This window comes from Eptatretus burgeri, chromosome 16, assembly GCF_056783735.1.
Source record: "Eptatretus burgeri isolate ZD-2024b chromosome 16, Ebu_testis_v1, whole genome shotgun sequence".
In the NCBI taxonomy this organism is placed as follows: domain Eukaryota; kingdom Metazoa; phylum Chordata; class Myxini; order Myxiniformes; family Myxinidae; genus Eptatretus; species Eptatretus burgeri.
Window position 1 is genome coordinate 24,578,330 of NC_140976.1, and position 15,209 is coordinate 24,593,538.

Below are 15,209 nucleotides of genomic sequence, written 5' to 3' on the forward strand. Positions count from 1 at the left end.
GTGGTGTTGTTGGCTTAATGGTTAGGGTGGTGGGCTTCGGATCTTGGGATCCTGAGTTCAAATCCCACTCGGCTGTTGAATTAATACCAGGTGGGGTTGACTCTGCCTGTCATCCATCCGAGGTCGGCAAAATGAGTGCCAACTTGTATACTGTGTCGGAGTGGCGACCCGTCCAGGATTGTGCCCACGAGCCAAGGAGACTGTTTAGGCAGCACCAACGCTCTGCACAGAGTATGGTCCCAATGGATATGGGGATGTCTGTGGGACGTTCCGTAACATTACCTGTGAGTGTAGGTAGACACTTCGTACCACCATCAGAACAGGTAAGCTCCAGATGGTGGAGCATACATGAATGGCGGCTCAGAAGATGCCAAGCGATGTTAAATAACCGTGAGCCAATGGAAATCGTATTGAACTCGTCATGGTGGTATAACGGTTGGAGTTACCAAAAGGAATACATCAGTGATTGATATCGATAATGCTCTTTTGCATGATTTCAGGTGTCCTGGGCATGGATGGGGGGGAGGAGGTAAAATTGCAAGTGGTGGAGATAGATCTCCTATGCAGCATGTTCCCTGGGGAAGGAGAGCTGACTCTTGTGGATCCTTCTGTGTTGCCCGACCTACGTGCCTTCTCAGAGGGTCAGTTGAAAGAGGCCCCCTCCACCTGCCTGGACCTGAGTATCGATCTGCGTCTTGGCGACGCAGGACAGGTCTGACATTTGACTGGTGTATAATTTCACACCACACTGGTTGACCACAATGCACACTGGTTAATCCAGAACTCTTGCATTTCAATCTTGGCATCTCATTTGCAGAACAAAGTGATCCTTCGCTGTGTATTACCAACGCACTACCCTTCAGTGGCGGCAGAGGTGTATGCCAGGTATAACTCGTGGTTTAATTGAAGCATTTAACGATCCGTGTGATTATTTTAAACATGTAACTAAGTTGTACAAATGTATCTTAGTAAAACGAGACATTGGTGTTGCTTCCCCTTTGGTGACAGAGCTTCATCACTGAGCCGGAGAGATGAGCGGTCCATGAATGCTGCCCTGGCGGAACATTTAGAACAGGTGAGCCATGGAGAGCCATGTGTGGTTGCTGCTGTAGCCTGGCTGCAGGATAACTGGAGCCTCTACTTCACAGAAAATGATGAGAAGTTGTCAAAACAAGATAAATCAGGTGAGACCTGCCAATAGCTAAAATGGGAGAGAAAACACTTTTGAACCGTCAATTTAAGGCTCATAGTGGAACATGCACAGAACTCACGTGCAGCACAGATATTTTTGAACATCATTGTCTTAATGTGAATTTCAAGAATTTTCGTACATGATGGACAAATAGATATAGATACACTGATGAGCCAAAACATTATGACCACTGACAGGTGACGTGAATAACTTTTTTTTTGTATACCTTGGTCGAGGCTCGTATGAGAGCTAACACACAACTCACAGCAAGGAGGCATGAGACAAGAGGGGCGGGAGTGGAAGGGACAAAACAGTGGGGAACAGACACATTAGGTGAACTGTGGAAGGGAGAGGGATGGGGATGGGACAACTGATTATCTTGTTACAATGGCACCTACCTGTCAAGGGGTGGGATATATTAGGCAGCAAGTGAACGGTCAGTTCTTGAAGTTGATGTGTTGGATGCAGGAGGAATGGGCAGGAGTAAAGACCTGAGCGACTTTGACAAGGGCCAAATTGTTGTGGCCAGATGACTGGGTCAGAACATCTCTGAAACGGCAAGGCTTGTGGGGTACTCCCAGTCAGCAATGGTGAGTACCTACCGACAGTGGTCCGAGGAGGGACAAACCACAAACCGGTGACAGGGTGCTGGGCGCTGTGGAGGAAAACTTCCCTTTTAACATGGGTTTATTACGTACGCACTGTGTACATTATATTCAATGTATATGAATTATATATAGTCAATTGCTTTTGCTTTCTTAGTATTTCAATTGCTGACATGTATTCATTTCTCTGTAACCTATTTTATTGGAACCTATAACATCAAACATTTACTGCGACCTGCAACCTGATCTCCCACTCCTTTCTCTGTCTCTTGAGTCTCAAATTGTAGTTCCTGTCATCGAGTGACGGGCCTTTCCAAAGATCTATGCAGCCACCTTTTGACCAGTACAATAAACTTTGGGAGATGTCTTTCTCCTGTCAAACCGAGCCTAGCCAAGGTCAGTTGTAGGTCAGCATGACCAAAACTCCACTCCTCTTTGTTCTCTGAACATCTCCCCAACTCTCCCTTTAGATATATGTAAACTCAACTTCAGCGCAGATCATCTCATGACTTGCATTCGATGCTCTGTCCGCTCCGTGATGTCACGTGAATAAAAATCCTCTGATTGAATGTGCTTTTCCTTGTGGACAGTGGACTATTGTGAGTTGCAATTGATTACTTTGAATGTTAAGAGTTCCACAACAGCGCCCAAGGCTCATCGATGCGCGAGGACAACAAAGGCTATCACGTCTGGTCCGAACAGACAAGGTCCACTGTGGCACAAGTCACAGAAAATCTTAATGGTGGTCATGGGAGGAATGTGTCACAAGCCACAGTGCATCGCACCCTGCTGCGTATGGGGCTGCGTAGCCGCAGACCGGTCAGAGTGCCCATGATGACCCCAGTCCATCGTCAAAAGCACCTACAATGGGCACGCGAACGTCGGAACTGGACCTTGGAGCAGTGGAAGAAGGTCACCTGGTCCGATGAGTCCTGTTTTATTTTAGATAACTTGGATGGCTGTGTACGTGTGCGCCGTTTACCTGGGGAAGTGATGGCACCAGGATGCACTGTGGGAAGACGGCAAGACGGCGGAGGGAGTGTGATGCTCTGGGCATTGTTCTGCTGGGAAACCCTGGGTCCGGCCATTCATGTGGACGTCAATTTGATAAGTATCACCTCCCTAAACATCGTTGCACACCAGGTACACCCCTTTATTGCAAATTGTATTCCTTGATGGCAGTGGCCTCTTTCAGCAGGATAATGTGCCCTGCCACACTGCACACATCATTTGGGAATGGTTTGAGGAACATGATGAAGTGTTCACGGTGTTGCCCTGGTCTCCAAATTCTCCAGATCTCAATTCGATTGAGCATCTGTGGGATATGCTGGACCGACAAGTCCGATCCACGGCGGCTCCACCTCGCAACTTACAGGACTTGAAGGATCTGCTGCTCATGTTTTGGTGCCAGATACCACGGGACACCTTCACGAATCTTGTAGAGTCCATGCATCGGGGGGTCGGCGCTGTTTTGGCGGCACACGGAGGACTAACGTCATATTAGGCAGGTGGTCATAATGTTTTGGCTCATCAGTGTATATAGTCTGTCGTTGGCATAGCAAACCTCCAGCCTGTGGACCAGATACAGCCCGTGGCATGTTTTGATCCGATCTGCGGGGTGATTTTTTTTTTTTTTTCAGTATTTTATGTACATAGCAATTATGGAGGAAGAGCTGGCAGGATAACATAGGTCATAGGAGGTACAGGTAGTGGACAAAAAAAAAAATGGAAACACCTGTGCCAATGCGTAAGAATATCACCCAGAACACCGAGGTTTAGTAGCACAACCCAAGTTTATTCAGGGAGCGGCAAATACACATGACCAAGTCAGTCAGGAACGTGGAAGCAGGAAACGATGCCAACAGCGACACCGAGCTGCAGTCAACCCAACCAACTGCTCAAGGTCATCTGCCATCTGCTTGGAAATCAGGAAATATCAAGCAACGGATAAAACAACCTTGATGGATGTCATCATGACAATAATAGTTTCAACTGTTTGAGTTGCTTCAACGGAAGACAAAGAAAGAACCCAAAGAAGTAAAGAGCAAAGATGGAGTCATCAGGAGGAACTGGGATAGGATTCAGGTTTCAGCCGCTACTCCACGCTTCCAAACCCCTCCAGGTGCAGCCAAGTAAGCCTTACAGGAAATTTTCTGCAAGAATTCACTTCTCCTTTGAGATATAGATAACGGAAGTGGAATAGAGAGGAAAAGAGATGAAAGAGAAGAAAAAGTGAGAATTAGAATGAATAAAGAGAATTGTGCAAAAAAAAAAAATGAGAAAGAAGTGTGAAAAGAACAAAGGTGTCGGAAAGAACCCGGACAGATCGATTTCAGCAGTTACTCCCCAGGCTCAAACGCAGCAACCTGTACAAGCTACCAGAGGTCCATGTTTTAGAGAGGAGATTTTGATATTGAAATGCCACAATAACTTGTCATGGTTTAACAAGAACACACGAAGGAGCATGGGAGAAGCTGATGCCAAAGAAGAGCTGTCAACCGATGCACGTCCACTCATTGGGTTCTCCACAAAATGTGTAAATGCTAAGAAAGCAACAGGCCAAGGAAAAAAGCAATAGCATGCAAATGTGAAAATCTGAGGCCTTGACCAGCGGTGTATCATGGTGCTGTATAAAGGTGACAGCATCAAAGATGGTCAGGCACAGGCAAAACATGCTGATTATTTCCAAGATGATTCCTATGGGGATGTTCCTTGCCAGGCAGTCTTCAATCTTGTACAAGCATTGCGTGTGATTTATACTTGGTCAGTGATTTGGACATTAGAAACATTTGCAAAGATTTCAATGATACAGTTGTCAGCATTTAGGAGGTCGCCGAGCACAATTTGACCGATGTTGGTCGGGCACAGTGGAACAGTTGAGAACCAGCTGTAGTGTCAAGGTCTGGATGTCTGTCCACAAACTCAGAAATGGACATCGATGGACAGGCGCTGGCTGGATGGTGGAGGACAATGATCAACATCATGCTCCATGGCTGCGGCAATTTCTGAAGTGACCCTCGGGACATGGAGCGGTACAGGTGGTGATATTGGTGGTGGTGGTGGCGTCCACTGATTACCGCGGCATACTCTCGGTCACAATCAGATTCACGATGATGAGATTCTTCGACCATGCCGGCAGCGAAAGAAGGGACGTGAACTAAAACCTGGCAATTTTCGTCCAGACGAATCCCATAGGCAGTCCAACACAGCCGATTACCTGTGATCTTGCGGATATCGCACCATGGGTAGTCCAGTGATGCAACAAGATATCGGCGTCGTGCTGAGGATCTGCCATACTCCACAGTGAAGTAAACAAGGTCACCAATGGAAACCACGGCATGCGGCAGTGGGCCTCCAACCTGCGATTCTGCAAGAGTGCTGGGGCCATGGCTCCCACTGCATGTCGCTTGCTGTTGCTCAATGTGCACACGGTCATCTAGACTCTTGAGGTCGGGGCGAATCGGTAGAACACCTCTCTGGCGGATAGGCCACGACTGCGCATGTGGAAGTTCAGGAGGGATGCCACAATGTCTTGGGCAAGAGATGCAACAGTCCTACCCTCAGAGCTTTCGCGCTGCAACTTCTCCAACAGCTCAACAGCACGCACGGCCACCGGATCCCGACCAGTGCTCCAGATTTGGCGAATATCCGTAAAGACAACCAAACCGCCTTGTACGGGATCACTGGCCATAGCTTTGAATCCAGTGTGCACAGTTATAGGGGGACCATCAACAGGGTGCAAATCCATACACGAATGAGCCAAGGCCTTGAGTAGTGTCGTCCCGCACTCGTATTTGATAAAACGGGTGGCAGTGAAGGAAGTGACAGTCTTCCGAAGGACAAAGATCAATTGGCAGTAATATTTAAGGATGTCAACAGCCAAAAAAACTGCAACTGTGTCTGGAGGGCTTGAAGTTGTCTGCTCAATGATCAGGTTGAGAAAGAACTGATCAAGCTTTATGGGGAGGTCAGTGGTGTTAGGAATTCTGATCTGATCAGCTACCGAGTGAATAAGGCAAGGCTCAGGCCAAAATGGATAAGTGGCAGCGAGTGGGTACCAGGGGAGTTTGGATAGGGCTCGATGGCAACATAAGAGTTGCAGTTGATGCCCTCAGGAATGGAATCACTCTTTCAATATAATTTCCAGGCCAAATTGCAGGGCCACTGACAAGGTGTGTAGGGTCCCTTGTGCATGTTATGAATGGCCTGAGAGTTACCTCCAGGGCTCGTGAGTGAGTAAGTGCCTCTTCATCGTAAATTTGTTCATAGTCAGATATTCAAGTTGTTTCACTGACCTCCATCTGACATCATTGGCAAACAAGAATGGAGTTTCAGCTAGTACATCCACATCCACACATCTCACAGCTTGCCCAGGGCTGGGAGGTTCAGGTTTCACATTAAGGTTGGCTTTGTCTTCCTCTTCAGAACACTCTGGAATCGCACTGAGGTTGTCTTCTTCTTCTTCAGTAACTCCCACATGATGAATACTGTCCATAAATTGACGGTCGGACTCGGGAAGAAACTTGCACTAGCTTAATAAATGCCAACCAGTTGACTTACACAGTGGACACGATTTTCCCGGCGCACCAGAAAAATCTTTCGGGTGGTCATCAGGTGAATCTGGTCTATGAAATGATTAAATCCAGGTCTATGGAACGGGCCCCATATATTTGAAATCCACAATGGAGCTGAATGGATTGCCAAGCAGAGGCCAGAGATATAGAGGCCTTCACGATGGAGTTTCTGCAGATGATGGGACAATAATTAGTGATTTGACCAAGCATGAAGTCCTCGTGCGTGTGCGCCACCTTCTGGTGTGTAGTGCGTCCATGGCAGCAAAAACTTCTTCTCCATCTTCTACGTGGCCCCAAAGGAGCGACTGGTTGGTTTTCTTTTTCCATGTGAAACCGTTGATAAGAAAATTTGAAAAGTTTGGGTCAAGAGAGAATATACTGGACATTTCATCACCAGTTCTTGAAAGACTTAATTGTTTCGTGCTTCGTCAGACTCCATTGTTTGAGCGCAATGTGCCACCATCTTAAATGTGCGAAGTTCTCCGGCAGTCCAAAGAGAGAAATAATCCACCTCACCGAACGAATGACGCAGGTTCGGATAATGCTGCCACCACACCAACCAGTACGAAGATCAGCCAGGAACACCAACATAGTTTGATAGCAAAACCCAATTTTATTCAGGGAGCGGAAAATACAAACGACCAAGTTAGTCAGGAGCGTTGAAGCAGGAAACAATACCATCAACACCTAGCTGTACTCAACCCAACTAACTTTGTGGTGAAAAAAAAGTTTGTGAACTCTCTCATTTTCTGTATAAATTAGACCTAAAATGTGATCAGATTGTCAACCAAGTCCTAAAAGTCGTGGCAATACCCCTGGGCGCTCACCTGGTAGAATAATGATAGCGAGGATGAAGTCAATGTGGGACGGAATCAGCAAAATGTAACAATGAACCAACTTTATGGCCTCGATTTTTTTTCTTTTTTTAAATGTCGTGGACAAACTTTGGTACATCACAGGTGTTGAAGGTTGTGGTCGAGTTTCATCGGAATTGTATGTGTAGTTTCAAAGAAAAATGCAAATACCTATTTTGGGAGGCAAACCAATAAACCCCCTTAAACCCCGATTATATTGTTACGAATTCGCGCCCACGGGCGTGCGAACTGCCACTTTCCACTAATAGTAGCAGCTCGCCCACCGGACGGACAATTCAGTCGTGACCTTCCGGAGCAACGCCGCAACCCTGTCATGGGTGGGTCTTCAACTCCACCACGGCCTAGCCAATTTTCTACCCGCGCAGGATAGGGTCAATCGCCGAATCTCGATATACCTAAGTACCCGCGTGGATAGCTAACCGGGAGACTTACGTCGGCGCAGGTCGGCTGTTCCGTTCTGCAGTGATAACGAGCGGGTATTATCGCCCGACCTCGCCGGATCCGATTCTATTGAACGGGTGTTAAAAACCCAACTATTTATTCCACGATGTGAGATGGCATTTCCAATAGGGAGAAGACACCACTAACGGGGTACATTTGAACAAAGCACATTTATTTATTACAACATGTATGAAGCAAGGCAATCATGCAATATACAGGCAAACAAAAGCAATCACGTGACATATGCAAAGGGAAAGCACTTCGACCGAATAAAAGAAATACTCATTCACAGGCACTTAAGCAGTTTTACTTATGGACACGGCGCCACATCATTCACACAAAAGAGAAAAGACCACCCCCACAGACAGGGGGGTCAGACTGGGCCCGTGGACCTTTCTGGCGTGGGACTTGGCTGACCGAATGGGTCCCACGAGACAGACGCTGGTTACCTGCACCCTCGTGGTGCGACGGTCGGCGAGCTCTCTCTGGCACGCTCCTCTCGACTGCGTGGCAGAGCTGGTCCTCCACGCACAACCCTCGCGACTTTGCACCCAGAGGGAAAGGCAGCACCTCTTCGATGTCCGCCCCAGAAGGCGAAACCACCAAGCCCCGATCCACCCGAGCTTGAACCACACCAGCTTGAAAGAAAAAAAAGACCAAGACAAAAGACAAAGACCCCGTGCGAAGCTCGCGTCTTGTCTGCCTTTATCTCCTGGGGCTCAGCGCTTCGCTCCTCCCCATTTTCGGCTCCGCCTCCCTTCGAGCTTCTTCGAGAAACTTCTTGAAAAGGGCATGCCTCCGTTCCCAGTGCCTCATTCCACGAACTGACCAATGGCGAACGATCTGCCTCGCCCTCCCCCCACACCAAGTGCGGAGAAACAGGCGGGAATATTAGGCGGGAAAAATCCGCGCGCCCTCAAGTTCCTTCCTTTTGCTCGCATTTGACTGAATGCGGAGAGATGGTTGGAATGTGTCCGTGGAGAAGAAGGGAATTGATAGCTGGCGTAGTGGCGAAGGTGGTTAGGTGGTTGGCGATCGTGGTTGTGGCATGGTTGGCGTTGTGGTTAAGGGGAGCGATGTTGGTTGTTGTCATGGTGGTGGAGATGTGGTTGGTTCAAAATAACGATAGAAAAAGAAAAACCTACCTCAAAGGATCACAGTCTCGTGACACGAATAATTCCCATTAAACAACGGTGGGGAAATCTAACTGAACACAGACTTACCGGAATAACTGAATAAGGAACCTTTATGGTGTTCTGCGAATTTCCACAGCCGTAACAATATCTTAATGTCATGAACAAACTTTGGTACATCACAGGTGATGAAGGTTGTGGTCAGGTTTCATCAAAATTGTGCGTGTAGTTTCAGAGAAGTTGTAAAGGTTTATGGATGGACGACGTGCCATTCCATAAGCTCCTTGGAATTATGTTCCAGGTGAGCGAAAAATAGACAGAGAACCTGATAAAACAAATAGCACAAAAAAAAAATCGACTTTTTCATTTATTTATTGAGCAAAATGATCCAACATTCAATTTCTTTGTCAGAAAAAGTATGTGAACCTTTACATTCAATCACTGGTGGCACCCCCTTGAGTAGCAATAACTTCAACCATACATTTCCTGTAACTCTTGATCAGTCCTACACATCAGCTTGGAGGAAGTTTGGCCCATTCCTCCTTGCAGAACTGTTTCAACTCAGAGATAATTGTGGGCTTTCTTACATGAACTGCTCACTTCAGGTTCTGCCACAACATTTCAATGGGATTAAGCTCTGGACTTTGACTTTGCCATTCCAAAACACAAAATCTCTGCTGCTTCAGTCATTCTGTTGTATATTTACTTGTGTGTTTAGGATCGTTGACTTGCTGCGTGACCCACTTTCTGTTAAGCTTCAGCTCACAGACGGATGCCCTGACATTCTCCTCGAGAATTTGGTGGTACAATCCAGAATTCGTGGTTCCGTCAATGATGGTAAGCCATCCGGGTCCTGAGGCAGCAAAGCAGCCCCAAACGATGATACTCACACCATGATGCTTCACGGTTGGGATGAGGTTCTTTTGTTGGAATGCAGTGTTTGGTTTTCTCCAAACATAACGTTTCTCATTTAAGCCAAAAAGTTCCACTTTTGACTCATCTATCCACATTACATTCTTCCAATAGCCTTTTGGATCATCCAGGTGGTTCTGGGCACCACTTTAATGCTCCAAAGTCAGAACGTTTGGCAAACTTGAGATGGACTTAGAGATTCTTCTAAAAGAGCATTGGTTTCCTCCTTGTGATCCTCCCATGCACACCATTCTTGGTCAGTGTTCTCCCGATGGTGGACTCATGAACACTGACATTAGCCAATGCAAGAGAGGCCTGAAGATCCTTCGACGTTACCCTGGGGTTCTTTGTGACCTCCTGGATTATTGTAGGCCTTTGCTCTTGGAGTGATTTTCATTGGACGACCACTCCTGGAAAGAGTAACAATGGTGATGCATTTTCTCCATTTGTAAACTATCTGCCTGACAGTGGATTGGTGGATCCCATTCATCTTTAGGAATGGTTTTGTAAGCCTTTTCAGATCGATGAGCATCGACAACTCTTTTTCTGAGGTCCTCAGAAATCTCTTTTGATCGGGGCACGACACGCTTCCACAAACCTGTGGTGAAGACCAGACTCTAATGGCGATGAACAAAGTTTGTTTTTCATGTTGGGCAGGGCCACCCAAACTCACTCCTGATTGTCATACCATTGATTGAAACACCTGAATGTAATTACCCTCTTAATTGAGCTGATTAACCGAGAGGTTCACATACTTTTTCTGACAGTGAAATTGAATATTTAATCATTTTGCTCAATAAATAAATGAAAAAGTCGATATTTTTTTTGTGTGTGTGCTATTTGTTTAACAAAGTTCTCTTTACTATTAAATCGGACTTACATGAAGATTTGATTTCATTTTAGGTCAGATTTATTCAGAAACACAGAAAATTCTTAAGAGTTCACAAACTTTGATTTATTCCATCTCATCTTCAGTTGTCCTACCCTTCCTCCCACCCATGCTTCACTGAAGCTTGTGGCGAGGCAGTTGTCCTGAAACAACTTGCCTTTACCTCATGAAAAGCAAACCCAACTGAGGGTAATCTCAGTTCCTTCCACAAAACTCAGAACAAGTGTTTCGACCCTCAGGAGAGCCAGAAAGCAACATCTTTCGAACCTCAAATCTGAACTCTCAAACCTCTCTCCCTCCTCCAAATCCTGGTGGCATCCAATCAAATCTATTTCTGGTGTATGTTCCTCCTCCATCCCCTCCCTCACCTCAAATGGCCGCACTGCTGATGCCACACGTGAAAAGGCTGAATGTCTCAACTCGGTGTTTAAATCTAAATCTTGTGTCCGAAACCCATCGCGCTTTCTGCACCCACCTTACCCAGTGGCACCCAGCTGTCCCTGAACTCTGTGTCCTTTTCTCCTGATAAGGTGGAGAGCTTGCTGTCAAACCTCGACTCAGATTCCAGAACCGGTCCAGACGGCATCGGCCCACGTGTCCTAAAAAACAGCTCCTCTGCTCTTGCTCACCCTCTCTCTGTTCTATTCACCCTCTCATTTGCTCAAGGTCATCTGCTTGGAAATCAGCAAACATTACCACCCTGCATAAAAAGTGCAAAAACAGATCCCTGCAACGACAGACCAATCAGCCTTCTCCCAATCATCAGCAAGGTTATGGAATCCATCATCACTTCAGATGTTAAATCCTTATTCTTCTCCAATGACTTGATTTCTGATTATCAATTTGGTTTCAGACCAGGTCACTCTACCCTGGATATGCTGCTTCTGCTCTTTCAACAATGGATGGAGGTACTCAATGCCAGACATGAAATCAGAGCCATAACCCTGGACATATCGTGTGCTTTTGACATGGTCTGGCACCCTGCCCTGCTCAACAAACTCTCTTCCTATGGTATCCAAGGCCATCTCCACTCATGGCTCGCAGACTTCCTCTCCTGTCGTAGCCAACATGGGGCCCTAAATGGAGTTCTTTCATCCCCTCTTCCTGTCCAGGCTGGAGTTCAAGGTAGCGTTCTGCACCCTGTTCTTTTTCTGGTTTTCATCAATAATCTCTCAGTCTGGAAAATCCTCTTTATCTCTTTGCTGATGACTCCACCCTCTGTCATCCCTGAGACCGGCAAGCAGCAACTTCTTCGCTCACTGCAGATCTGGGTAAAATCACAAACTGGTCCAACACGTGGAACATGTCTTTCAATCCTGACAAATCTCTCACTCTCACGATGTCTCTCCGAAATGACCGTTTGGAATGCCCCCCCCCCCAATCTGGTGGATGGCCGAATATTACGGTTTTGTGACTTTGATAAAATAATATTGAATAATTGCTTGGAGAAATGGAGATTTTTGTCTCACTGTCTCAACAATCCTCTGGAAGAAGTCCTTTCTTTCAAGCTTCTGGGTCTCACTATCTGCCATGATCTTTCCTGGGAAAGCCACATTTCCAACTTGGCCTCCAAAGCCAGTCGCCGATTGGGAATCCTCCATCGTACAAAGCCCTTCCTTGGCCTTGCCTACCTGAGCTCCTGACCACAAACAAAGCTTTTTGTCCACAGCCTGATGGAGTACTGCTCTCCCCTCTGGGCTGGTGCTCCTGTCTCCCACCTTCTCAACTCCACGCTGTGGAAACCAAGGCCTTTCGGATCATTGGTATCTCCCACTATGAGGCTGAGTTTGGGTCTCTCACTGTCTCACAACAGGCAGGTCCGTGGTCTTTCTGTCTTCTACCGTCTCCTCTCCAGTCTTGCCCCCCCCACCCGCTCTGTCTGCGATTTGTCCCCACCACATTTCTGCAGGGCGCTCAAGGTCCGCCAACAACATCCCTTTCTGGTAAAACTACCAAAATCTCGAATCACTGCTTACCTTCACTCTTTCATTCCTCTTTTTTCTCGCCTTTGGGATAAACTCCCTCACTTTGTTCAATCCCATTCTTTCCTCCAGGCCTTAAAAACAGATATTCACCACCACCTCATCGTCCCCCATCCAAATCCTCAATATTTTTACCCCCGTTAATCCAGCCCAAGCCCACCTCCTTCAAATGCCTGCTTTCCTTCCTGAAAGTCCCTGTAGTGTCCATCTTGGATACCCTGTGTTCCCCACCCAATCCCTCTCCCTTCCACAGATCTCCTAATGTCTTTGTTCCCCACTGTTTTGTTCTTCCCACTCCCACCCCTCCTGTCTCATGCCCCCCTTGCTGTGCGTTAACTCTCATACGAGCCTCGACAAGGTATACAAAACAAAAACAAAAATTCACAACTGTATATCATGGCGCTGAATAAGAGGGACACCAAGCAATGGCTTCCACACAGGTGTAGCCCATGTGTTAATCAGGCAAATAACATTTCAGCATGCTTTGGGTCATGTTTCAAATTGCTCCACAGACCTGGTTGCCTGTAATTATGGCTTACATGGCTGCTAGAGGAGCCCACCCCCTCCCCCCATCCACCGAGCATGTGTGGTCACCTTATAGTTTGATGAGTCCTATAATGATGTTTTTATATATATATATATATATATATATATATATATATATATATATATATATATATATATATATATATATATATATATATATATATATGTCATCCTGGCCTTCTCAGTCACCAGATTTGAACCCAATCGAGCATTTTTGGACATTCTGGAACGACACCCGAGACAGTGTTTTCCATCAAAGCAGGTGTGAGTTGATTGACGTTCTCATTGAAGAATGGTGCTGCATCCCTCTTGCAGAATTCCAGATGCTGGTAGACTCTATGCTGCAGGGCACACAGGCTATACTGGCCACACGTAGTGGTCCAACACCATATCGTGACTTTACATTGGTGTTTCCTTTTTTTTGGCCACTACCTGAATGTGCACTTGCCTTTGAGCTGTCGAGACTGGGTCTGAATCTCAACCCAGCTATCAACTGCCATCCTGGTGTTTGGCATGCATGGTGAGCCATCAATGTGTCCAAAATCCCTTGGATGGATGGTAAACTGGGTGTTCCATTTGCTGGCATTAGTTAGTGGATGTTAATGACCATGGTGTCCTTCGCATGGACAAGGGGAACCATCACCAGCACCATGGTCAAATTACAAATTCCTGCAGTTGCAGTTGTGTATCCTGTGTCGGAATGGCGACTTGTCCAGGTTGTAACCCCTTATGGCTGAGCTAACGAAACTGCCTCAAGGGCCCTGTGCGCCAAATGGCACAAGGAGGAAAAGTAGAATGATGTAGGCATATGACTTTGATTGCAGCCTGCGGGTGCTGGTTGCATCATTGCTGGAAGCCCAGTTGTGCCACTGATGGTGTCCCCTGTTCCGAGGAAGCTGGTACTCATTTTGCCAACCTCAGAAGGATGAAGTCAGAAGAATGACAGGCTGAGCTGACTTAATAAATAACACCAGGTGTTATTTAAGGGCCCAGTCACACCTTGACGTTTTAGCCAGGAATGGCAACGTATAAAAATGCACGTAAAACGTTGGCGTACGCTGAAGTTTTGACGTTTTTTTTAAAGTTTTGGTCGTATTCATAACGTGTGGATCGTATGCATAACGTATTCGTAACGGGCACAGAACGTTTTGTTATGTTAAAGATAACTTGTACCAATGAATGCTTAGCCTGTTGTCAGCGTTCACAACCTATGCCCAACGATAGTTTAACTTAGTCATGGCACGCTGCATTTATCGCCGACGAACTCGTGGCGTTCTGTTAAAAACCTGCCGCACGCCGATTTAAATCATAACCGCCTGAAAATTGGAAGTGTCAACATCGCAGTCACACCTTGACAATTTAGCCAGCGTATGCCGACCTATGAAAAATGTGTCTAAAACGCTGGGACGCGTCGAATACGGGATGGGTAAGTTGTGTATACGTTAGGAGCACGCTGAAAAACAATGAAATACGCTGGCATATTACGTGGTACGTCGTGAAATTTCAAGCATGCTGAAAATTTAAGACGTACTCGACGTATGGCTCAAGTTCCGCATACGCTGGCATAAGTTCTCGGCACGCTCCGCGATCGTTTACACATGTCGGCCACACGTTACTTGTAAGTTACTCATAAGTCGAAACGCATCGAGCTAATGTTTAGCATACCCGAAACTTAATTTTTAACCTATTAGTAGCGTGCTTTGAACCTATGTGTAACGTATCTCAAACGCACATTGACGTATGTATACGAATTTGATTGACGTTTTCCGGATGACCACAGAACTTACTGAACGCGTTTCGAACTTGCATCTACCGTATATTGGCGTATTGGCAGCGTTTAGGGGAATTGGTATATACAAATGGGCTTCACAAGAGGAACCCGTCAGTGTTCCAGACTCCATGTTGAGTCGATGTCAATGTCAGTTGCAGTTGCAGTAGCAGTTAGAGAGAATTTAGTGATGTCGATGTTATTAGTAGTAGTAGTAGTTAGAGAGAATTTAGTGATGTCGATGTTGGTATTGGTAGTAGTTCGAGAGAATTTAGTGATGTCAATGTTAGTA

The 15,209-nt window shown here is 46.4% G+C and overlaps 2 protein-coding genes across 5 annotated transcripts in view; one reads left to right on the plus strand and one right to left on the minus strand.

Annotated features, from left to right (window-relative positions):
* The window catches only part of CCNC (cyclin C), a 52,062-nt gene that overhangs the window by 27,863 nt on the left and 8,990 nt on the right, over positions 1-15,209 (minus strand). The window lies entirely within an intron of this gene.
* The window catches only part of LOC147010722 (glial fibrillary acidic protein-like), a 27,897-nt gene continuing 12,688 nt past the window's right edge, over positions 1-15,209 (plus strand). The window contains exons 1-4 of the mRNA XM_085860508.1: positions 1-90; positions 501-712; positions 818-885; positions 1,009-1,184. Of these exons, the coding sequence (XP_085716634.1) occupies positions 18-90; positions 501-712; positions 818-885; positions 1,009-1,184 (529 nt within the window). The 5' untranslated portion in view covers positions 1-17. The remainder of the gene's footprint in view (positions 91-500; positions 713-817; positions 886-1,008; positions 1,185-15,209) is intronic.